General features: G+C 40.0%; 1 protein-coding gene across 1 annotated transcript; it reads left to right on the top strand.

Moving 5' to 3' along the window:
- Nucleotides 1–3859: 3859 nt before the first annotated feature.
- Nucleotides 3860–24425, top strand: ERCC3 (ERCC excision repair 3, TFIIH core complex helicase subunit). The gene is made up of 15 exons (XM_071746791.1): nucleotides 3860–3899; nucleotides 4033–4238; nucleotides 5700–5936; nucleotides 6596–6645; nucleotides 7930–8065; nucleotides 8266–8430; nucleotides 9317–9521; nucleotides 10636–10950; nucleotides 12039–12223; nucleotides 13640–13842; nucleotides 16753–16849; nucleotides 17032–17149; nucleotides 18267–18385; nucleotides 22036–22188; nucleotides 23553–24425. The coding sequence occupies exons 1-15, from the start codon at nucleotides 3881–3883 to the stop codon at nucleotides 23685–23687; spliced, it is 2343 nt and encodes a 780-aa protein (XP_071602892.1). The 5' UTR covers nucleotides 3860–3880; the 3' UTR covers nucleotides 23688–24425.
- Nucleotides 24426–24638: the final 213 nt, after the last annotated feature.

Raw genomic sequence — 24638 nt, 5'->3', positions numbered from 1 at the left:
TAAGTTACTTTTTTTTTTTACCTTTTTTTTTTTACTTTTTTTTACTTTTTTTTTTTTACTTTTTTTTTTTTACCTTTTTTTTACTTTTTTTTACTTTTTTTTACTTTTTTTTTTACTTTTTTTTTACTTTTTTTTTACTTTTTTTTACTTTTTTTTTACTTTTTTTTACTTTTTTTTTTACTTTTTTTTTACTTTTTTTTTTACTTTTTTTTTACTTTTTTTTACTTTTTTTTACTTTTTTTTACTTTTTTTTACTTTTTTTTTACTTTTTTTTTTACTTTTTTTTTACTTTTTTTTACTTTTTTTTTTACTTTTTTTTTCTACTTTTTTTTTACTTTTTTTTTACTTTTTTTTTTTTACTTTTTTTTTTTTTTTTGCCTTTTGAATGGTATGCCTTAATTTTGTTCACCTAATTCATTGAAAAGTGGATTCTAGTTATGCTCTGCTGCCAACATTTAAATTGAGAAGTTTAAAAAGGGACTTCCAGCGCTTCCCGTACAAACGCAGGGTTTGTATATTTGTGTTTTGGAGGTGGCACACTGGTGTGTACATACCAGAAAAATTACTTTTCTGCTCTCAAACAAGTACTCTTTAAGAGTCAAGGTGGAGCTTCCTAGCTCTGGGTCCTGGACTCTGCAGTAAACCCAGAGTGCAGCCTAAGTTCTTAATGGACTTGAAGTCACAGGCGGTACATTTGTGAACATGGTACTACATTGAAAACTGTTTACTTTCAGTACACAGGAATAATATTATGTGTCTAAGCAAATCAACAGATTTCTCAGTGTAGTCAGCATTGTGCCCATGAAATTCTTTCCTGTGCCTTTTGGGTAACCCTGATCCTGCCATTGTCTTGACTGAACGCCTTGTAGCACCTGTAGGTACAGCACAGTACAGCAAGCCATTCTTTGGGACAACATAGAGCAATGTCTTAACTGCAGCTTTGGAGACCTGAGCAAATTGGTCAGATCTACAGTTACTTATTACTCTTACTTCTTACTCTTTAATCTTGAAAGTCTTCGTCATGCCTATAGAAAAGCGTATCGTGTGTGCTTGAATGTGAGTCCCTATGGTGTTCCTGGAAAAGCAAAAGTATTACTGCCAGTATCGTTTCCTCTTGCTGGTAACTTGCTGTCTTGTGTTAATGACAAGTCTGCAGTGTAAAATGACATAAAATTACCAAAGCTTTTCTATCCCCATATATACATATAGCCAAAAAGTGAGACTTCATGGATTAGTACTGTTACTTATATATATCCATCAGTAAGCTATTGCTAACAGCATAAAGCAGGTACTAGTGAAAAGTGATAGACACTGCCCATAATTAAGAGATTTGGGTGTTCGTAGTTGCTGTTTTGATGTGCAGAATTCATGCCAGCATTAAAACTAAGAGTTTGCCTTTTAAAACTCTTTTTAACTTTATCGTACTGTTGTTATTCTAAAATTAAAGCATAAGCTTGGTGACTAAACCTGGTGAATTTACTAGCCAGGTTTGAGCTTTGGGACATTTAAGGAACGCCGTGGAGATGAGTAGATTTGTGACTGAATTGCTGTGTGTGCCATAGTCAGAACATTTCACAGTCAGCTTGCTGGGACACCCAGCTGTCACCCACAGCTACTGGGGTGTCAGTGCTGCCCTCAGGAGGAGCCACACACACACCCCCAAAGGCAGCAGGCAGAATTGCTATCTGCTGGGGTTTCTGAATCCAAATACTTGATCAGAAACAAAGGAGCTTCTTTTTCTTTTTATTTTTCCCCACTTGGCCCTCGCAGTTTATTTTTCATTCTAGTTGGCACAGTTTATATACTGTATAGGTGGTGTCCACTGATGGCTCCTGAACAGAGGTGTGAGTTTATGTACAGCTTTACAGCAAGGTCCCATCACTTGCACCCAGGATGCAGCAGGTTCCCCTGGCTGGGGGTGATGAGGGAGCAGGGCAGCCCTGCCCCAGGGGTGCTGCCAGCCCCGGGCACCCTGCCCAGCTCCCTCTCCTTCCACAGCCTGGGGGGGTCCCCCACCTGCTGGCACTGAGCCCCCCTGGCACCCTCTGCAGCTCTGGGCCACGCAAAGCCTTGGCTTTTCTCTAGGGAGATACACGTGTATGTTTTTGAGGGGTAGATGGGATGGAAAGAATGAAATTTGTCATGTTTCAAAGCACCACTCCTCAGTCACAGCTTTGGCTAGGTCCCAGTTTTCATAAACTTACTTTAAATGGAGAGCAACTGGATTAAAAGACATAAAATTTTATCTCACGGTTCAGGTCTTAATTTGAGTCCACCAATGAGGACACAGGGTCAGGGTCTTCTGCCAAGAGATAAGGAAAAGGATACTCAATTCCAGAGTGGATATTCATGGGAAACATTTTGGAGGTTTTTCCTGTTTTTACCCCAGAACTAGACCATCCTTTTCCCCAGAGGTTGTACTGTGTGGATTTAAATCCAAGGATTGTGTTTTCTTTTCTGAGCAGGCGTTAGATTGTCAGTTCCCTGGGGTTTGTTTCTTGTTGATAGCAGATAAAAGGTGGTGTCATCCTGAAATTGGAATGGTTTATTAGCGTGTAGTGTCTGCATCTCAGACCTCACAGGAGTCCTGTAATGTAACAGCGTTGCAATCACACGGAGGAGGCTTAGAGGAATGGGAGTGCAGGCTTTTAGTCTTCATGAAGCTATGAAGAGAAATTTGTAAGTTTACTCCTGATCTAATGTACATTTTTATGTAGCCATTAAATTCTCTATTTAATCTATCAGTTTCTCACTGTAAATGTTTTTACTCTCAGTTGAATGCTGGGCACAGTTTGTAATGTATGTACACAAAGGTGTTTTTTTCTATCAACGTTGACTTTTTTGCACATTTTTGGAAATATTTAATTTGTACACTGATTTAATACTCTGACCAATTGTTGACGGATGTATGAGAATCACGTGTGTGTGCAATGTACTACTGTCTGGATGTATGTTTTTTTTATTACTTTTGAGATGTTGCTACCAGTAACTGCACTGCTGTTGCTGCTTTACATGAAATATCTTGTGTATTAAAAAAAAAAAAAAAAAAAAAAAAAAAAAAAAGATATAAACAATTTAAAAATTAGCCTATGGTTATCTTGGTTGAGGAACTCAGGAGTTCAGCATTGCTTACTAGTTCCCTTGGTCTACCAACCTTCCAAACTTTAAAAAAAACAACCCCCAACAAAATAACCCCTCTCCCCCTTATAATTCTGTGTATGCATTGAATGTGTGTGTATATATATCCCAGTAATCTTATTCCACAATTTCATTTCTACATTTTTATGAACTTGTTTTTTAAGGGTACTATGTTTAGTTAGAATAATTAAATATATAAAAGCTTTGAGAGATGATTTACTAGATAAATATATTTTCAGCTGGCTGATGTTCAAAATATTTTTTTAATTTTTGTTTTTAACCATTCGAAATGTATTTGTATTTCCAAAATCAGACACGAATTGTACTTAGAAATATATTAAAACACTCTGTAGGGATAACAGTGTCATTTCTCTTTTAAGAATTTTGTCTTTCATAACAGTCCGGACTGTCAGTCTCCCGCCTGAACTGTCGGCGGGCTTTTTTCTTAAAGGTGTCCTGCGGCAGCCTCTCTTTTTCATTACGATCGCTGTTTGTAAAAGGCGCGTCCCCTTCCCTTTCCCTTTCCCCGCGGATCCGTGGCTATTCCGGGGGGGCTGCTGCTCGCCCCAACCCAGGGCCCCCCCCGCTCCTTCTCCGTCCGCTCGCCCGCCCGCGGTTCCCCCCGCAGCAGGGGCGGCCCCGGGAACAGAGAATCCATGGGGCTGCGCGCAGCTCGCCTGCTCCGCGCCTCCTCCCCTCCCGCAGCCGGAAGTGACGCGCCAGCGGGAGGTGCGCAGCGGCCATGGGGAAGAAGGAGAGAGGTGAGCGGCGGCCCGGGCGGGGAGGGAGCCCGGCGGGGAGCGGTCTGGAGACGCCGTACCGGGAGAGGGTGAGGCGGGGAAATCCCCTCTGGGGAGCCTTGGGTGCGGGTCCCAGCTCCGACTTTGCTCCCAGATAAGAAGAAGTCCAAGAAGCGCCATTACGATGACGACGAAGAGGATGAAGATGAAGCTCCCGGCAAGGAGTCGCAGGAGGCGGTGCCCTCCGCCGCGGGGAAGCAGGTGGAGGAGAGCGGCACCAAAGTGGACGAGTACGGAGCGAAGGATTACAGGCAGCAGATGCCCCTGAAGGCCGACCACTCCTCGCGTCCCCTCTGGGTGGTACGTGCGGCCCCGGGGCCTCCCTGCACCCCGCCACGGGTTGAGGGCCACGGGGCGCGGAGAAGGCGCCGGCGGCTCCCGGTGGAGCTGGGGGATGTCACGGTGCCACCGGCTGCGGGCCGGGGCAGGTGGCCCGCCTGCTGCACCCCTGCCCCTTACGGGTGGGGTTTGAGAGGGAAAGTGACTGACTGGGGCGTTTTAGCTCCCTGCGCTTTCCTCCCCCGCGTAGAGAAGCCGGGAGTGCCGCACAGACCCTCCGGGGAAGCGCAGACCGGAGTCAGGGGGGGACACTGAGGAGAAGGGTTGGTGAGAGCCTGAGCCAGGGGTTGGCTGTGGCAGCTCAACCCAAGCCGGGTTTGCTGTGGTTTGGGTGGGATGTGCCAGTGCGGAGCGGCGGGGCCGTGAGCAGTGAGAGGTCGCCTGAGATAACTCCTCTGCCCTGCCTGGGAGCCTCTTGGAAAGCCCAGGTGGATGGCTCCCATCCCAGCAGTCTCCTCACAGGCCCCCTTCTCCACCAGGCCCTTTTTTCTGTGTGGGGGCCATAGATTAGATGAGGCAGAGGAGCACTAATATGCCAGCCCAGGTGCCTCTGGAAGGGAGGTGAAGTAGTTTGCAGAGGTCACTGTATATAATAATGGCACTGTTGTTGCAGTGACACAGCAATAAGGTTTGCATATCGGCATGAAAGCTTGTCTTAAAAGCTGGTCTCATCTTCTAGAACTGGTACCCTTTGTTTTTTCTGCCCAGAAACAGACGTTAATAAACCTTCCCTGGAAGCAGCCAAGCAGTACAAGTGTCTAAAGAAGACGTGGTTGCCCTGACAGCATCTGCAGGGCATCTGTTACTGTCTGCTGAACACAAGCAACTTGCATCTCTTCTCCTTTGTTCACACTTTGTAAAATGAGTGAGGAGTTTTGTTTCAGGGGAATAGGGCTGGAAGCTTGCCTCTGCTCAAGCAATTTGCTTAGTGTGAAAAAGACTCTAGGATGCCAGTCTGGTAAAGCTTAATTGATCTGAGTGTGGTTTATTGTTTCTTAGCACCTTAGAAAGGACGAATCCATGTCTTGACCCTTTCAGAAGACAAAAGTCTCTACTTTTTGTAGTTCTGTGTAAAGTTTTGTAGTTTGTGTAAAGTTGTCTTTTTCTTTTTAGATTGCTTCAGCATCTTAATGGGGAAGAAGAGTAACAGTGAAATATATTAGATATATATGCTAAATTTACATTAGTTTTGTGGTTATTTGGGTTTTTAAAGTTGGTTCTTTGTTTTCAAGGATACTTTCTTCTTTTTTGTGTAACTTTGCTGTTAGGGTAAATGCTTTTTTTTTTTTTTTATAAAAACCAAATGATGCATCATCATCTAAATACTGGAGTATTTGTAGCATAATGGCTGCTTTATTGGAAAGTTCTTATTCTGCTCAGCTAACGCTATTTTATCTTCAGCATTTCTTTTTATTTCTGTAGGCTCCTGATGGCCATATATTTCTGGAAGCCTTTTCTCCACTTTACAAATATGCACAGGATTTTTTGGTTGCCATTGCTGAGCCTGTGTGCAGACCAACCCACATTCATGAGTACAAGCTGACTGCTTACTCTCTGTATGCTGCTGTTAGTGTTGGCTTACAAACGAGTGACATCACAGAGTACTTACAAAAGCTGAGCAAGACTGGTGTCCCAGATGGAATAACTCAGTTTATCAAGGTAAGTGTATGTTTTTTCTTTGGAAATATATCTACTGCTATTGGTGAAAACCTTTCCTGCTTCTGTTTAACTGATTTAGGGGTTTTTAATCTAAACGCTAAGAAATTGTTTTTACCATGTTACTCTGTTCTGTCACTGTTTCAAGAGAACAGGAGCTTTATCCTGTGCTTTTTTTTTTAATAATACATTGCTGCATGCATACTGTTTTCAGAATGTATCCTAAGTGGTCTGTAGATTTTTTCTTTGAAAAAGAAGTCTAGTGAAGTGTCTGTGTGCATGCTTTTAGCCAGTAGCAGTTGCAAGTGGGGAGTTACCTCAGATTTGCTCTGGAAGATGACTGAATGTGGGAAGCAGTCTGGAATAGCTGGGTTCTATAAGACACAGCCTGCCTTATCCTGCAAATATGTTATTGCTGCCTTGGAAACAGATTGGAATTAAGACACAAAACCTGAATGTTTGTGAGTTATCTCCTCCATGAGATGATGTCTGCACCTTCTGAAAATAACTTTTCAGGTTTGTTCCTTAAGTCTGACATTGGGAGTAAATGCATTACACTATCATGCTTCCCCACAGAGACCTGGACTGCACTGCAGCATTTGGTCCCAAACATAGAATGTCTCTTTTGCATATTCCTAATGACTGCTCCTCTTTGTTTGTAGCTGTGTACTGTCAGCTATGGGAAGGTGAAGCTGGTACTGAAACATAACAGGTAAGTGGCTGCTGCTTTAACTGGTGTGAGAGAGGAAGCCTTCCTGATGCACTGCTGTGCATAAATGAGTGGTCTCAGAAGTTGAGTAGCTCTCACAGCTCCCAGCTGAGCTCAGTTGCAGGTCATTAATACATCAATCAATTAATTAATTCAGTTTGGCTCTCCCAAGCTATTAGTGGTTATCATGACGTTTTTAAAAGCAGGTTGCAATTTTGATATTCTAGTTTGTTTCTTTATTGCTTAGACTGGCAGCATATCCTTAGGGTTTTCAAGACAGCTGTTTCATTCATTGCTTCCTAATTTACACAAGCCTGGTTAGACAGGTTTTCTGCAGCTGCCTTCTGTCTCATATATTATTTGTAATCCATTATTCAGGAAGGATAAGCAATTCCACTGGCAAGAGTTGTGTGCTTGTGTGAGATTTGCTTGTTCCTGAGTATGGAACAAGCAGACATTATCTTGTTTTAAACAAGATAATGTCAAAACAGACCTTGAGAGGTCGTCAGGTTTATCTAAAACTGTGATTCTGCAGTAGGGAGAGGCAAGGGAAGGAGACTGCAGAGACTTTAAGCCTATGTCTGCACCTTACACATTTTGTTTTCTCCTTCTATTTCTTTTGCAAATTTCTCTGTTGTCTGACAACCACAGATAAACCCTGGGACTCTAATTCAATGCTCTGCTTGTGTGGCTACTTTGGGGAAAATTAGTGCTAATTTTAATAGCAGGTTTTGTCCTCTTCCTAGGTGTTTCTGAGTAAAAAAAGAGCTCCCATGCCAGCTCAGACGTAGATCTCTCTTGACTCATGTTTTATCTGTGTTCTTCAACCAGTGTAATTACTGATAAATGTGCAGGGAGAGAAACAATTTCAGGATGCACTGATTTAAATTTTTAGATGGTCTGTGCTTTGCAGTTCTTGGGTTTTTGTCTTGTGGCTTTTTTGGCCCTTTTTGGCCACTCTTCAGGCAACTCTTTGAAGACGGTGTTTTCAGAGTCTCAAAAAAAATTGACATGTCACAAATAAGACATGTATGTGAGAGCTCTCTAGCCACTTCTGCTGGAGTTTTCTCATTTATGTAATTTGAGAGATTCAAGTAACTCAGAGTACATGCTGCTTCTGATATGAAGCATCTTTTAAAAAATTTATTGCCATAATTTCTTTGTTCTAAAATTCCATTCCTAAGATGGGATATTTGACAATGCATCTGGGGTTTAAGCATCCGCACCATTCTTCCTATCAATTATTCAGAGGATTAGTTCATAAAAACATTTTTCCTTTAATTTTAGATATTTTGTGGAAAGTACCCACCCTGATGTTATTCAGCAGCTTCTGCAGGACCCTGTTATTAAAGATTGTCGCCTGAGAAACGCTGAGGGTGAAGAAACAGAGCTCATTACAGAGACATTCACAAGTAAATCAGCGGTATGCTTGGGCATGTTTATAAATGACTGAATTAGCATTAGGTAAACTGTTGTTTGGGGTGGTTGTTTGTTTGTTGTATCAGTAGTTGCTTTCAGTCCTGTCAGCAAAGATCTGAGCCTCTTTAATGAGTCCAGACTGGGAAAAGGTGTGGGAAGCGTGTCTCTAATGAAACTCTTAGTGACAATTCATGTCTGGTTTAGATTTCCAAATCCAGTGAAGGAGGTTTTGGTCCATCAACATCACAGGGAACAGATCCTCAGAATAAGCCAGATGTCCCAGCTGACTTATATGAGTTTTATGAACAGATGGACAAAGATGAGGAGGAGGAGGAGGAAACGCAGACAGTATCTTTTGAAATCAAGCAGGTATGACTATTTTAGTGTTTGCATTTGTAGCTCTGGGGAATGGGCTGAGTACTTGCAAATCAACGTGAGAACTTGTACTCATGAGTACATGTAGCTCTCTATTTGATAGAGAAGGTCACTGGAAGTCATTAACATTTCTTCCTTGTTGCCTTCCGAAACCTTTCCTCTTCAGTGTGGACTGTGGCAGACAGATAGTTCCTTCCCTGCCTGCAAGACATAGCAAGATTTTGTTTGTTGAGTTTTTATTTTGTGATTTATGTTTGCAGAAGGAACTTTATAGCTTGAGACGAAGGGTAGTTGGATGTTGGACCACAGTCCTGGCTTCAGAAAGCTTTTGTAAAATTTCTCAAGTAATTTTTGGACTTAGTGATTCTTATGATGCTTTAGTAGGGGAAACAACATTTTTTTTCAAAAGAGAACTTTATTATTTAGTTTAAAAACACCAACATAGTTAACAACTTCTTGGTGATTGAATCAGCCTGTCATTGTAGTGGAGTAACTATGTTGCCAGGGTGTGAAGATTTTCCAGAGAATAGATGTGCAGCTTTGGTAGGCTTTCTGTGTAACACCACAGACTCTTTTGTGTCTGTTAATGAGGTTTTTTAGTTTAGTTACTGCCAGATTAAAAAAAACCATATCCAAGATGAAAGAATTGTTTTCTTCCATCTGTCTAAATAGCTCTCTAATACAGATTGTTACTTATGTTTGATTGGGCCGGGGTATTCACAAATAAAGTTTATTCAAAAAACTTGAACTCCTGCAGACTTCGTAAGTGTAAAAGATAGATGTAACTTCACATGGTACTATGTAATTAGGTTGTTAAAAAAAAAGAATGATTAATTCAGATGTAGAGAATTTACTATCTAAAGCTTTGTTTCCTCTTCAGGAGATGATTGAAGAACTTCAGAAGCGTTGTATCCATTTGGAGTACCCTTTGCTGGCAGAATATGATTTCAGAAATGATTCTGTGAATCCTGATATTAATATAGATCTGAAACCTACAGCTGTTCTCAGGCCCTATCAAGAGAAGAGCCTACGGAAGATGTTTGGAAATGGACGAGCCAGATCTGGTGTTATTGTCCTGCCATGTGGTAAGTTTCAGGGCTGGCATTTAGGAGTTTTCTTTATTCACCTATAGTCAAGTAACTTCCCAACATGACAGCTGCTTAGACTGCACACAGTAGTAGGTCTGACTGTTCTGGGTCAGTGGTGTATAACCTGTTGTTTTTAGCAAGTGTGTGCTGAGGCTGTGGTGGGGGAGAGCCTGGTTGATGGAGCTGTCAGGCATCTGCTCAGCAGTGCTGTCAGTCTCCCTGTAGTGACTGAAGAACTGAATTTTTGTTTTGTTTTGTTTTGTTTTTTTCAACTGTGGTTGTGGTGGCTTCCAGTTACCATTCAGGCTTTGACTGCTCCCTCTTAAGTCAGTTCTGCTGATCTAGGGAAATACATAGCTGTTGGTATTGAAATAATATGTTCCCTGGTTGGCAGTCAGAAGACTGGGAGTAGCTGAGAGTACAAATATGGCTTAAAGGAGGGTGCAAGGAACAGAAGAGCTTTCACACACAAGTTCTGGGCAGTGGAGCTTGAGAAAGAAGTGAGGAATGTGCAGATTGGGAAAACGTAGGGCAAGCAGTGGAAAAGGGAGAGAGCAGGAGACTGTGTGGCAGTGCCCTTAGTATTAGGAGTGGAGGCACACAGGAGATACAGCAAGGGCCTGAGAGAGTGTGTAAGGGATGCTGGAAAGAGTGTGAAGGAGGAAAAGAAAGATTTAAGGACTTTCTGTATGGGGGAATGAGCGTAGCTGATAGGGTGGTGGGAAAGATCACCTCTAGGGGAAGCTTTCTGAAGCCACCTGGAATTTAACCTGCTTTTGAAAAGAAGTGTTTAGTGTTAATTAGGTTAAAATAAGATTGCTTCTAACTCTTAATGCCATTGCTAACAATGATATTCTTGAGAAAAGTTACATGACCAATAAAAAATCCAGCTGTTTTTTTTCTTTTTTTAGAAATACTCCATTTCTTTAAAAGTAGTATAGTAATGAAACAAAAAAGAATTTGCCCTTACTTGATTTCATATCCTCTTACAGTTTTTCTTTGCCCTTACTTGATTTCATATCCTCTTGCAGTTTTCCTTTGTCCCTTTTTTTTTTTTTTGCCTTCTTCTCCTGAGAGGTGACTGCTGAACATCACTCTTCTTCCCCTGCAGGTGCTGGCAAGTCTCTGGTGGGAGTGACAGCTGCCTGTACTGTCCGCAAGCGCTGCCTGGTCCTGGGCAACTCTGCGGTGTCTGTAGAGCAGTGGAAGGCCCAGTTCAAGATGTGGTCCACCATTGATGACAGTCAGATATGTCGGTTCACTTCTGATGCCAAAGACAAACCCATTGGCTGTTCTATTGCTATCAGCACATATTCCATGTTGGGGCACACGACAAAAAGATCCTGGGAAGCAGAAAGAGTAATGGAATGGCTTAAAAGTCAAGAGTGGGGCCTTATGATACTTGATGAAGTACATACTATCCCTGGTAAGGAAACTGTGCAGACATTTGATGTTGTCTTTCTCATGATTAATATAGTGAGTAAGCCTGTGGCATAGGGCTTGTGAAACAGACTGCCTTTCTTTCCCCTGGATACTACAGAGTTTATCTGAACATGGGTTTTCTGAAAGCCTTCAGATCGACACTGTGATCTGTGTAATGGCAGTGTAAAACCCACACGCCTTCTCTTCCTGTTTAGGCTGATGAAGTGCTGTAAGGTACCTGAATTACATTTGTATAATTTTGCTGTAGATGGATTTGAGTAGGAGAGGAAATCATCTGCCTTTCTTTTGAGATGTAGTGGCACTTTGGGATAGCTTTTAATGTATTTCTACTCCATAAAATATGAGTAAGCATAGTGATTACTGTTCAGAAATAGCTGTTGTAGTCGAAATTACTATGTAGTTGACATTTATACTGCTGGAAATCAATAGTGCCACATTGAAGTGTCTCTGGAATAGTCCTGGCTAAAAACGCCATCCAGGATTCTGTTAGATGCTCTACCTTGTTTTCATTATTTCATTTGAATATAATTTGGTATTTGAATATATTTTGGGATAAATCATACAGAAATGACAGATTTCAAAAGCAGATCTTAATGATTTAACAGCTGTTTCATCGAAGTACTATGTTGCTGCCACTGTTCTTCCAATTTTGTTCTTTCTTTATTTCATAAAAATGAAGGTCTGGAATCTCTTCTATCATGTCTAGCAATACTAATGATGAGTAATTCTGCCATATATTAAAAATCCTGAATGTGGCTGTCAGTCCCAAGTCCTTCGGTCACAGTTGTTTCTATTAAATACTATATAACCTAAAACAAGCCAGGTAACTTAAGCATATTTTATTTTATTTTGGGAAAGGGGAAATTATAACAACACGTGAACTAAAGCTGCAGTCAGTGAAGTTTTGTTTTAACACAGATTTGTTAGATTTGTATGTGAAATGGGGTTAAATTTCCCAACTCTGTGCTTGTTTTGTGTTCGGGAGTTTATGAAACTGGTTTTTAAGTTGCAGTATTTGTCTTCTAAATCCATTCAGGAAAGTAAACAGAAAATTTGTCTTGCATTTCTTAGCAAAAATGTTCAGACGTGTGCTCACTATTGTGCAAGCTCATTGTAAACTGGGGCTGACTGCTACCCTGGTCAGAGAAGATGATAAAATTGTTGACCTGAACTTCCTGATCGGACCAAAGCTCTATGAAGCCAACTGGATGGAGCTGCAGAACAGTGGTTACATTGCTAAAGTCCAATGTGCTGAGGTGATGCTCTGCTTTTTGGTATTGCTAGTGTTTATTTAGTATGCTTATAATTTATTTGCATATTTCTTGGTATTTTCTTGACATGTTTAGAAGTAGCATCTGTAATCAACTTGGTTTATTCCCCAGAGCCAAGAGAGGTGCTCGGTTCAGCCTTTATGTGCAGTTTTTTCCAGGTGGCAAGAGGGGGCAGTGCTGCTGTCTAATAAGGCAGGTCATGGTGAAGGCAGAGAACAAGCAGCACAGTTAAAGAAGCTTCAAGTTTTATAAAAGAGAACAAGCCTGTTCTTTACCAAAATTTTCAAATTTTGTAATTTACAAATAATACCAGTTGCCATACCAAGTTTTTTGCTTACCGTGTGTGCCTTGCAAAATATAAAAATGAAAATATCTTTGGAGTGAGAAGTGTATCTTACCCGTTTCCAAATCCAGAAGAGAGTTTAAATACAAATAAAAATCAGTGTGCTATTTAATCAGAGACATTGAGCAGCAGATCAATTATTCTACTACAATCAAATGTCCAGTCTCATTCTCACTTTGAAATATTCTCTTCTGATTTAAGAATCTTAGATCTTTCTTATAGACAGCATACAATAACAGTGGAGCCTATTCAATGCATATATTTATTGTTAATGTAGTCAGAGGATGAAAAAAGCCTCATCTGCCATTTAACTTGCTGAAAAAAATGTTCAAAAAAAGTAGTTTAATAGTACAGAACAATTCCAATTTAAATTAACTTCTGTAAGTTGTCACATAACTGTTTTAGCTGAAAGGTGGCTATGAAAGAGGCTTTTCTATACAGTATTTTGTTAATTTGTAGTGTGCAGTGGACATGGGGGAATAACCCATGGACAGCAGTGTGAATATCTTCTAAATTATATGCACTGTGGATAGTGTTTTGAATCTTAGTGTTTTGAAAGCTGTAGACTCAATAGCTGTTAAAATAAAGGTTAAAATAAATTGTGGGTATATGAAAAAAAAATTTCTTGAGTAATGAAGACTAAATATATCTTAGCTTCCAGAATACAGATGCAAATGAATTTTTATGGAAAAAGCCCTGACTGCTGTAACAGAGAGGTTATGCAGACAGTTCATTCCCTGAATTACTGCTTTGTAAAAAGATAGTAGCATTCAGTAAAGTTAGTAAGCATGAAACATAAAGGAAGTAACTTCAGTCTTGTTCCAGTTCTGCTACCTCTTTCTCTTGGTGAACTGATTGCCAAAGAATTTTGGAAGACTGTAATACTAATCAGGTTAAACACAGTTTGGCAATGCTTGAGACCAGTAGATTTCATTTTTGTACAGAAATTACTGTGTTAAAAGTCTGTGGCTTGTGCTACACCGTGTCATAATGCAATATCATCCCACCATTATCTTTTCAGAGGGTTACTTTTGTGTGTGTGTGTTTTCTAATTCTAGGTTTGGTGCCCAATGTCACCTGAATTTTACAGAGAATATGTAGCTATCAAAACAAAAAAACGGATCCTGCTGTACACCATGAACCCAAATAAGTTCAGAGCCTGCCAGTTCCTGATTAAGTTTCACGAGCGACGGAATGATAAAATAATTGTATTTGCTGACAATGTCTTTGCACTGAAGGAGTATGCTGTCAGACTTGGGAAGTAAGTGTTCACAACCAGCCATGGCACTGTTGTTTTTCCTTGTAATCTCGCAGCTTTCAGTTGTCTTTAGGTATTTCTTGTAATACTTTGATTTAACTCCAATCCTCCTATATACAAAGGGGCTCAGGAGTTCATTGTCACTGCAGTATTATTTCGATGTGGAACTGTACAGTGCTTGCTTTGGAGGGGTTTTCATCCAAGATCTTTCTGAAAGACTGTTATTATGTCTCCATCCATTTCAGTATAAAAAGCCAGTGGAAAAATGAGAGGCTTTAAAAAATATCACTGAAGTATTTCTTTAATAGGTGATAGCTTCCCCTATCTCTGAGACCAAATACCTGCTCTCTGGATCTTTGAAGATCTTTTGGGATGTAGGGTGTCTTCTTCGGGTTCTCAAAAGTTCTGAACCTTGCCTAAAACAATATTTTGGGGGATCTGTGCTGTACCAGTGCACTGCCTAGAACTACTGCGGTCGTTTAATAAACAGAAGGATATTGGTGCCATGAGCTCCTCACCTACCTTAAATGACTCTTAAGGTGAGTGCAGTTAGGGAAGGTTGTACGAATGGATTTTAATGAGGGGTTAGCATCAGTGTGTTTGTAGGGTTTGGGGAGGCACGATCAGGGAGAGGGTTTGCCAGGATCAGGCACAGAGCAATTATTGAGGAAAATAAGCATAGAAGCTAGCCTGGTCCTTTCTTCAACAAGCCCAAATAACACCTTGCTTGCTGGAAGCTGTGGGGCACTTTGGCTGCATTTGATTTAATGTCTAGAAATTTCATCAGTTCTTGTTAGCAAAACCACAAACAAGTCTTACACTTTCCCACATTCATGATCAGTTTTGACTGTAGTATAACAGCCACATTGTGCTGCCTTGCTGTAACATCAAATAGTAAGCAGAGCTAATGGTGCTGGATGAATTCCAACACTCATGGTCTCTTTCATCATTTTTTTAATCTGTCTGGACAGAGATTAGCTGTAATGATGCCTCTGGAATGTCTCTAGCAGAGTTCAGCACACCACAGGAAAAGCCTTTAGCAAAGGTGATGCTGGGAGGGGGTGCTTGCTGAGTAGCAGCCGCTGAGTAGGGGGATAGATGCTGTAGAAGCATGGCAGGAAAAGTAACTGAAAAAATAGTGATGCTTGTTTTTCATATGCTTGAGTGAATTTTCTGTTCCTCACATCACGTAGGGGGCCCCAGATTATATGGCTGTAACAAAAAAAGGAGGCTCACAGCAGTGGATAAAAGTGAGGGGGTCTTTACTTTAAGGAGAGAATTTTCTGCCATAGTTTGCTGTGATCATGCTGAACAAAGGGGGCTGTTGGTTTGGGGGAGGCAGGAGTTGCACGTGTAAGGAGGAGAGAGCAGCCCAGCAGGTACAGCACTGCCTGTCTGCCAAGCCTGTGCTGGCCCTGTAGGAGGGCAGCTCCTGCTGTACTTCTTGTGACCTGATTCAAGCATGGGGGTGGTTGGACCCCTGGATGGATGGAGGGAGAAATAACCATCACCTGGCTGGCTGACAGCTCCTCCATAACCCCCCATTTCCTGTGGCACTGTCAGGGAGAAAATACGCACATGACAGGAGTTACTTTAACTATAAATTTTGGGGCTACAGAATTTGAGTCTGTGTAGCAAGCTTTTACTCTGTCATGAGTCTGTCATGCAGTGTCCTATAGCTCGTGTGATGAAGGTTTTTACTGGTGTTACTAATGTTTAAATCACTGTTCTTAAAAGTCTCTGCCTTTAAGGTTTTGACAGTTATGTCAGCTAACAGCAGAGAGATCTATCTCTGCAAATCCCTCAACTATCTATTTTGCAGTGAGGAAAAGGGGTCATTTTAGAAAAAAAAAATAGAAAAAAAATTATCTAGCATTGGGTGTTCTAGGTCTGGGATCTGGTGGGAACCCAAGTGGGGGTTGATGGCCAGGAGTTCTAGGTTATTTTATTTTTCATAAAAAATGTGCTTGAACCCCTTCTTGGTGGCTTGAAGAAACAGAAAGCTCACAAATGCTTTAGTTTCAGTTTAAATCTTCCACTTACCTTTTGCTGGGGATTAAAATTGTCACAATTTTTAACTATTAAGTGAGATTTCCAATAAGGATTAAAAATGTTACTGAATGAAACTAATTGAATAATAACACTATTGTTTCAGAGTTGACTCATTTGCCACTTTCATTTTTGTATGGGTTTTTCTAAAAATCTGGTTAAATACACTAAATAGAAGAATTAGATGATAGGTGACTGGGATTGAGTTGGAGCTTGTGTGAGCCTTCTGGATTGAGATACTACATGTTCCAGGTGATTCATATTCCACTGTTAGAAACTTTAGCTGAAATGTCAGTATGAGCTGCTCATGGCCATGGAATGTTTGGGACCTTGTTCTCTTTCAGCAGGTCCAGAAAGTATCAGGAGGGCAAAAGGTGAGCTGCAAAAGCAAAAATCATTTTCCCAGGACACCATCCAGTAGCTGTCTCATAACACTCAGCATAGCATTGATAAGAGATGCCTGGATTTTCAAGTGTTTAAATAGGAAGCCAAGGTTGCAGCTGTCAGTGTGCTAACTCAGTAGATATGAGGAAAGAAAAAAAATCTCTTATTTTAACAGCTGCCTTGAGTCTTTCATGTAAGCTTTTAAGATGTATTCAGCTGTCTATCTGCAGCTTCACTGGTGCATGTAATTGCAAAACATAACTGTCAGGATTGATTTCTGGCAGATTGGGTTCCACAAGCAATTTGGTAGCAGCCATAAAAAGCTAAACAAGTTAGAAATAAATTAGGGTGTACCAAAACCTGTTTTGGTTTTATATCAGTTCAAATTGTGTACTGCACTCCCTGCTAAGATATCTTAGTACCTTGTAAGAAATTGTTGAGAAATCATAATTTAATTTGTATATGTTCTGTTCTTTCCAGACCCTATATATATGGTCCTACCGCACAAGGAGAAAGAATGCAAATTCTACAAAACTTCAAGCACAATCCAAAAATCAACACTATTTTCATTTCCAAGGTGAGGACATTGTCTGTCCTTGTGTGCATCTTCATCATGAACTTTATTTAACAAGCATATACATGCTTGTTGTGCATTTGACATCTTCGTATTGCAGCTCACAAAGGTGTACTCTGTAATTAAGTCTTTATTTATGATATAAGGAAATAAGGTGCTGCTCAAAGGCTGCTTCTCTCTTCCAGGTAGGTGACACATCCTTCGATCTGCCAGAAGCCAACGTTCTCATTCAGATATCTTCCCATGGTGGGTCTCGAAGACAGGAGGCACAAAGACTGGGACGAGTGCTGAGAGCCAAAAAAGGTAAATGAGGTGATTGGCTCTGGGCCTTGGCTCATAGGACCATAGAACTGCAGAGAAACTGGGTATTTATGATACTTTGTATTGTCCTTGGATTTATGTTTTGGTCAAGAAGTATATATGCCTATATACCAGTGAATTAAAAGGAAGCTTTTTCTGGGTCAGTAAAGCTTTGTTTTGTGAAAACTTCCAAAGGACAAAAAAAGCTGAAGGGAAAATGACCTTTTTCTGTTATTTGGTGGCTGTTTCTGATTAAATTCCTCAACAGGAAATAGTTTGGTTTTTTATAAATCATAGCAAGCTTCTAGAAAGCACTTTTTTGATACTGCAGGTTAATTTTCTTTTAAAAATAGGATTTTCTTTCCAGCTAGTAGTGTTACTGCAAAACATAACCAAAAAGCTTTTTGTTTAGAAAATGATTCTTAAACTTTCTCCTGTCAGTTTAGATCTGCCCACACTTATTTTATGGCAGTTTGTGCTTGGTACTGCTGAGGCCTTGTTTGAAAATGCATACAAAAGCCATGTTAGTGAATTAACAAAGTCTTAGTGAAAACCTGGGTTTTAAAGAGAACCCAGTGCTGTTTGGTAATAGATCTTAAGGACTGTAAGTTTAAAAAAATAAATTATATGCAGCCTAGTATATCCTGTGCTTCAAATAGACCAATGAATTTTTAGCTAAATATCTTTGTCTCACCTTTTTCAGTGCAAACCCACTGTGAGTTCTAGTTTACATCAGTAATTTTTTTCCTTTGTCTTATTCTGTTGAACTTTTTAAACGTGTTGTAATCCTTGCTTTTCACTTTGTAATAGACTTAAAAATTATTTTATCTTTCACCTTGCCTAACATAATAAAGGAAGTTCCTCTCAGAGCACCAGTATAATTGGCTTAGTCTACATTTTCTTTCCCATTTTTTTCCTTCACGCATTCTCAAGTATAGGAATATCCGTGCTGTGTACTGTCTCAGTCAGCTTATGTAAAGTCTGGGTGCAGTTAAACTTTGCAGGTTGTTTTTGTGGAGAGACAACTTACTGAAACACCTTTTTTAAGTATTGAGTCCTTTTTTGTTCTTGGTTGCAGTGTTCCAAATGGAACTAATCACTCTGTGTCTTTGTCTCCTAGGCATGGTTGCAGAGGAATACAATGCCTTTTTTTATTCTCTTGTATCCCAAGACACTCAGGAAATGGCATATTCCACAAAGCGACAACGTTTTCTTGTAGATCAAGGTTATAGCTTCAAGGTAACTTGTCCTTCCTGTTTGTTATATCTGTGGCCTAAAATTTTAATTTATTGTTTCTTGTTAGCATTAAGTCATACTTGAGAATTCCAGGTTTGGAATGTATTAATGAAGGTTTTACTCAAAAGCAATAACTGTTCAGTCTTGCTTTATCATCTGTATTACTCTGCGGGTAGATACAAGTAGCTTAAGTACAGCTTCTAGAAGGTAAGTATTTTAACTTCAAACCAGGCACCCACTGGGCAGTGAAGCAGAACTTTACTTGCATGGTTGGGTTATGTTCATGCACTTCAGTTGTCCATCCATGCAGGCCTCCTGCTACACGTTACCAAAGTGGTTGTGCACAAAGCATTGCTGATAGGTGTTCTGTTGTAGCAGCCAGCCCTGATTCAGAGAACTTCCAAAACATCACAAATCACAATTAATTTCCAAAGAACCCCAGTCTCAGGCCCATATTGCACTATGGGGAGAAAATGTTTTTCCTTGATAGCTGAAAATATTCAGTGGGCAGGATTCATCTGTCCTATATTCATACATCTGACTTTGGGAAGCATAAAGTTAGGTGTCTGAAGTGTCTAGCAAACCATTCCAAAACAAATACCTTTTGAGGCTTTTTGTTCTCATGCTAAACTTATGCATCATTTCCACAGTTCTAGAGCTGTCCAAAGCCTGCAGTGGTACAGAACAGACATGTTGATGCAGTGGCTCCATGTGAGCAGAAACTGTTCTGACAAAGGAAAGTCTCCGACAGTTTGACCCTTCCTCTTGTAATTTTTTCTGCACAGAATGAGGTATATCACCAAAATCACTGGGTTAAATATTAATTATTTAAGAAATGTCAGAATTTACTGGAAGAAAGGACTGTTATTGCAGAGTAGAAGTCTTCCTACCTGCAACTAAAATGTACTCCTCAAAACAGAAAACATTTTCAGTGTTGGCAATATAAAAGATCCATAAGTTGAAAGTCAGAAGTTACCTGTGAAGTACCAAATGCTGTTTCATTTCTCCAGACATACTTGAAAATTGATCATCCCTTGTAATTCAGTTTATGATGCATCTCTATATGCTGGCTTCTTCCAAACAAAATCTCATTCCACCAAAACACCTCTGTGTTACAGATTTCATAGTGTATCTCATTTCTTTTTCTTTTAATCCATGGACTTCCCATTTGCTCATCAGCTGGGTTGTTAAAGCCAACAGGATGTTACGATAGCTATTGCTTTTAGGTAGAGTATTCTGTTGCAAAACTGCAGTTTACTGGTCTGATTAGAAGCCTTCCCAGTAAGAAACATTGCTGAGAAGAAGAATAAAAAGCTCCTGAATCTGCCTTTAGGGATGAAACTCAAGCTCATGGCACTGCCAGAATCACCCAGGGAGGGCAAGAGGTGTAAGGCCAAGCAGCCTCTGCTGGAGTGCACTTGAGCCTCCCTATAGAAGATCTTTTTATCATGAGGCACACATGCAGTACAGGACATTCCCATGGGTAAAACCTTTCTGAACAACAGCTCTGCTGAAGTAAATAATTGTTCTGTAATCGTTGGCTCATTAAAGAGAGCTTTAGGGGGAGGGGTTCCTTACACCACAAGTGACATGTCACAGTCTTTGTAATGTTTTTCTTTGTAGTGAATGTATTGTGACAAAATTGTAGATCAGTACTATGCTGCAACTAATTACAGCAAATGTATCTGTGGCTATAACCAAGAAGATTAGAGAAAACCCTTTACTTGTATTTCAGTGCCTTGGATTTTACAACTAAGAGAGAGGTTAAAATAGAGGGATTTTATTTTGCAAAGAAGACCTAGTCCTAGCTTTGGTGTAATATGGGGGAAAAAAGGCAGTGCAAGTGGCAGCTGAGTATCTGGAGCAACATTTTAGCTGCCCAGTGTTGGAATGTTCTTTACTTGCAGTTTAGGAACAGAATGCTAGAATATCTGTTTTCTTCTGTTTGGCAAACTTTAAGCCTTAGTCATAGCTGGCATCAAAGAATAATAAGGCTGGAAGAAAGTTCCAAGCAGCTATCTATAGTGTTTCTTCATTCCAAGCCAGGATCAGCTGTGTTGCATGTCATTCCCAGCAGATGTTTGCCTTGTTATTCTTCCAAGTATAGGCTCTCTACCTAATCTTTAGGTAACTCAGTGTTTATCTCCTCTCTCCAGAATTTTTGTTTCTAAAATAGTAAAACTTCATTACTCCTTTAAAAGGATAACAGTTTTCACTTTTTTCCTAGGACCTACTTTCTTCTTGCCATCTCTCAGCATCTCCATTCTCTGCCTTTCTTCAGAAGGAGGACTATGATCTTTTTTTTGCTAAGTCACATATTTTGTCTTTGCTTCTTAAATAGGAGCCTTGTCATCCCAATTTACTGCTTGGAGTTTACTGCTAGCAGTTGGGGTTTTTTTGTTAGCTAATCATAGCTTAGTTATTTACTAAATACTTAGTTATTTACTTGGTGGCCAAATTAGGATATGTTAAATTTTAATCAAATAAAACACTCACTGTGTCAAAGAATTGGGGATAATTCTGAACTTGGCATCTATTGAACAGCTTAAAAAATTATGATGCAGTGAGAATTCTTTCCATTCTATGAATCATATTAGCACTGTTTTGCAACCACAACTGGAAACAGGCTAATGCAGTTTAAAAATTGCTTTTTGTGACTCTCTGCCTTTAGTTTTGAGGTGATCATAGCACATGCCCTTCTAAATATACAAGAAGAAGGGGGTCATGGTGTTCTTTTAGCCATATAGTAGAATGGGTTGCTTCCCTGAATAGATGGGTAAAGTTAGGACATTCCTCAGATAAACATCAGTTTTCAGATTAGAAATACTATTGGCAGGAGCCCACACCCCTGTTGTTCAAAACCAGTACTTTGCCTGTAATGTGGATTTGGTTTACCTTAAGCTCTATTTATATATTTTTAATCAGTCTTTGTGATCAGATACAGCCCAGATTACTGAGGTAATTAGTTTCTAATTGTATTTACTCCAGAGAAAAGCTATAAAAAAGGAAGTTGAGGAGGGGAAACATTGTATAATCAAGGGAAAGGTATGAATTAGAATGTCTGTCTCGAAGTTCTTCAAGTTGGAAACATAGTGGGAAAACTGATATAAATGCAGAATACATTTAACTGCAGGAAAAAAATCTGGTAAAAAACCAAATGTTTTATAACTTTTTGGCTCTTGAGGAGGTTTTTCAGCTGATGGAGTTTATGGCTCCGTGTTGCCAGTAGATGGCATGTGTCTTGCATCCCTGGTTATCAAATGAGTTACTGAAAATTCCAGAGAACAGGAATAACAAATTATTTTGTGTCCAAACACAGAAACACTGAACAAGTCCTTGTACTCTGCTGTTGATACTTCACTGTCTCTCAACAACTGTTATTAGATCTCAACTTGTTAGGGTTTTTTTTTTTCACCATATTCCTTAATGTTTATGCCAAAACATATAGCAAAGGATGTATGTGTGTATACATCTGCACACCACTTGGCAAGATGCTGTCTGTAGTGTTAAGCTGTTCAGATCATGAATAGAAGATCATTAATAGAAGTTGAAGGCAGTTCCAGCAAGATACAGAACCAGAAATCTGTCTTGGTTTTAAATAGCTAACACTGTGGAGAAAGAGCCCTCACCTTGTACTGTGCTCTGTTTCTTAGGTAATAACAAAGCTCGCAGGCATGGAAGAAGAAGAACTGGCATTTTCAACCAAAGAAGAACAGCAGCAGCTTCTCCAGAAAGTCTTGCAAGCATCTGACCTGGATGCTGAGGAGGAAGTAGTAGCTGGAGAATATGGTTCAAAGTCAGCTCAGGTAATAAAAGAATGCTTTAACAAGGATGACCACAAATGTGACAAAACTGGTCCAGCCCATTTTAATTCTATATACTTATGCCATCATTGATGCCCTCATATCTTTATGAAACATTAGAGAACAGATTTCTTTTTAAAGCTGGTGTTAGCACTTACATATTCAAGTAATTCACTCAAGTTTGGTGCTGCAAAGAAGTTAAACATGGAATTCATGTCTTTCTCCATCATATTTGAGGGACAAGATTACAGATCTGTTGTTACAGATTTTGAAGTGAATCTTTTGAGTCACAAGCAATGAAAATACTTTAAGACATTTTTGAGATACACGTAGGTTACAGCATAAACTCTTGTGGTAGCACTGTGCTTCTTCAGTCATGTACTGATTTCCTCATGCCCAGAAAGCAGAAACTTTTAGGCTAAGTAGCCTAAAATATTTATTGATACGTAAGTTGAAACCAATCTACAATGTGGCATTCAATTTTCAGGGTTAATTTTTAGCTAAATTGCATTGTTCTGAAATGCATGAAGAACTCCTTCTCTAAGGTACCTTTCCATATTAAGCCTCACATATGTTTGTATACTTATCATAGAATCATAGAATCCTAGGGGTTGGAAGGGACCTCGAAAGATCATCTAGTCCAACCCCCCCTGCCAGAGCAGGGCCCCCTAGAGTACATCGCCTAGGAACGTGTCCAGGCGGGTTTTGAATGTCTCCAGTGAAGGAGACTCCACAACCCCCCTGGGCAGCCTGTTCCAGGGCTCCGTCACCCTTACAGTAAAAAAATTTTTTCTGATATTCAACTTGAACCTCCTATGCTCCAATTTACACCCATTACCCCTTGTCCTATCACTGGTCACCACTGAGAAAAGCCTAACTCCATCTCCCTGACACTCACCCCTTACATATTTGAAAACATTGGTGAGGTCACCCCTCAGTCTCCTTTTCTCCAAACTAAAGAGACCCAGCTCCCTCAGCCTTTCCTCATAAGGGAGATGTTCCACTCCCTTAATCATCTTAGTAGCTCTGCGCTGGACTCTTTCAAGCACTTCCCTGTCCTTCTTGAACTGAGGGGCCCAGAACTGGACACAATACTCCAGGTGAGGCCTCACCAATGCAGAATAGAGGGGGAGGAGAACCTCTCTTGACCTACTAACCACACCCTTTCTAATGCACCCCAGGATGCCATTGGCCTTCTTGGCCACAAGGGCACATAGCTGGCTCATGGTCATCTTCTTGTCTACCAGGACCCCCAGGTCTCTTTCACCTACACTGCTCTCCAGCAGGTCAGCCCCCAACCTATACTGGGACATCGTGTTGTTCTTCCCCAAATGCAAAGCATTTGTTTTTTCTCCCCTTACTCACAGGTCTCACGTCGTACAGGCACAATGAGCTCGCTGTCAGGAGCTGATGATACAGTTTACATGGAATACCACTCTGCACGGAGCAAAGCTTCTTCAAATAAACACATCCATCCACTATTTAAACGCTTCCGGAAATGATGTGCTTCATCTCTGCCTTTTGTTCAAAATGGGGATCCATGTACCTCTTCCAAGAGCTAAAAATATGGAGCTGAAATATTCAAAAGGTCTCTTTGAAAGACTTTTCTGATCTCCAGCTGTAGAGCCACGTATTTACTTAGAGATGTATGTGCTTTCATGGGTGAATATGAAATAAGGAAATTAATTGAGTCATGCCAGAGGAAAGATCATCTCCAGTGGCTGGATCCTGGTTATACCTGTCTGTTTTCAGGGTAATTAATAGAATTTATTTTTATCATCTGAAGACCCTTTTTCAGAAGAATTCTGGAAAGGTTTTGTAAATGAAGTTTGTACTAAAGTTTGAAATATTATTTATCTGGTTATTGTGTCTGTTCAACAAAAATGCTGTTTTTTAAAATACTTAAATAAAAATCATTCATTGAGCTGAAAAAATCCTGATGGGAGCACTTTATATAGTATTTTTACACTGGTAGTTAATTTATACTGATGGTTTAACCTGTCTTAAAATGCTAACAAATTATTTGGAAATATTTTGATATTAGAACTGGGGACTTTGTCTCTCAAGAAAACTCAAGAAGGGAAAACTCCAGGAGAGCATAAGTAAATACAGATAAATTCTGTGCTCTGTTCTCCTCATTTTTCTTTCTACTGTTGAGGTGATGCTGAAATAAAAGCTGTTTCCATTGTCACTTATATACTGTTAATTAAGCAGTCAATAAAACTGTCATAACTACTAAACAGTGCAATGTCCCTACAGAAGTTACGGAACCAAAAAGGGGTTTGACTTGTCATAAGGTGAGTTGGAAGCAGTAGTGTAAGGAAAGATTTCTGAGGATTTTTTTTTCTTAATAAATACTACAGTATATTTCTAGAAAAAATGAGGAGAGAGGGTGGTGATTTGTAGTAGAAGAAGGCTTTTTAAATGACATTCTTAATATTGTAACGATTATG

The sequence above is a fragment of the Heliangelus exortis genome, chromosome 6 (assembly GCF_036169615.1).
Source record: "Heliangelus exortis chromosome 6, bHelExo1.hap1, whole genome shotgun sequence".
Taxonomy (NCBI): domain Eukaryota; kingdom Metazoa; phylum Chordata; class Aves; order Apodiformes; family Trochilidae; genus Heliangelus; species Heliangelus exortis.
Note: the sequence above shows the minus strand (reverse complement) of the source record. Positions and strands in the feature narration are given on the sequence as shown.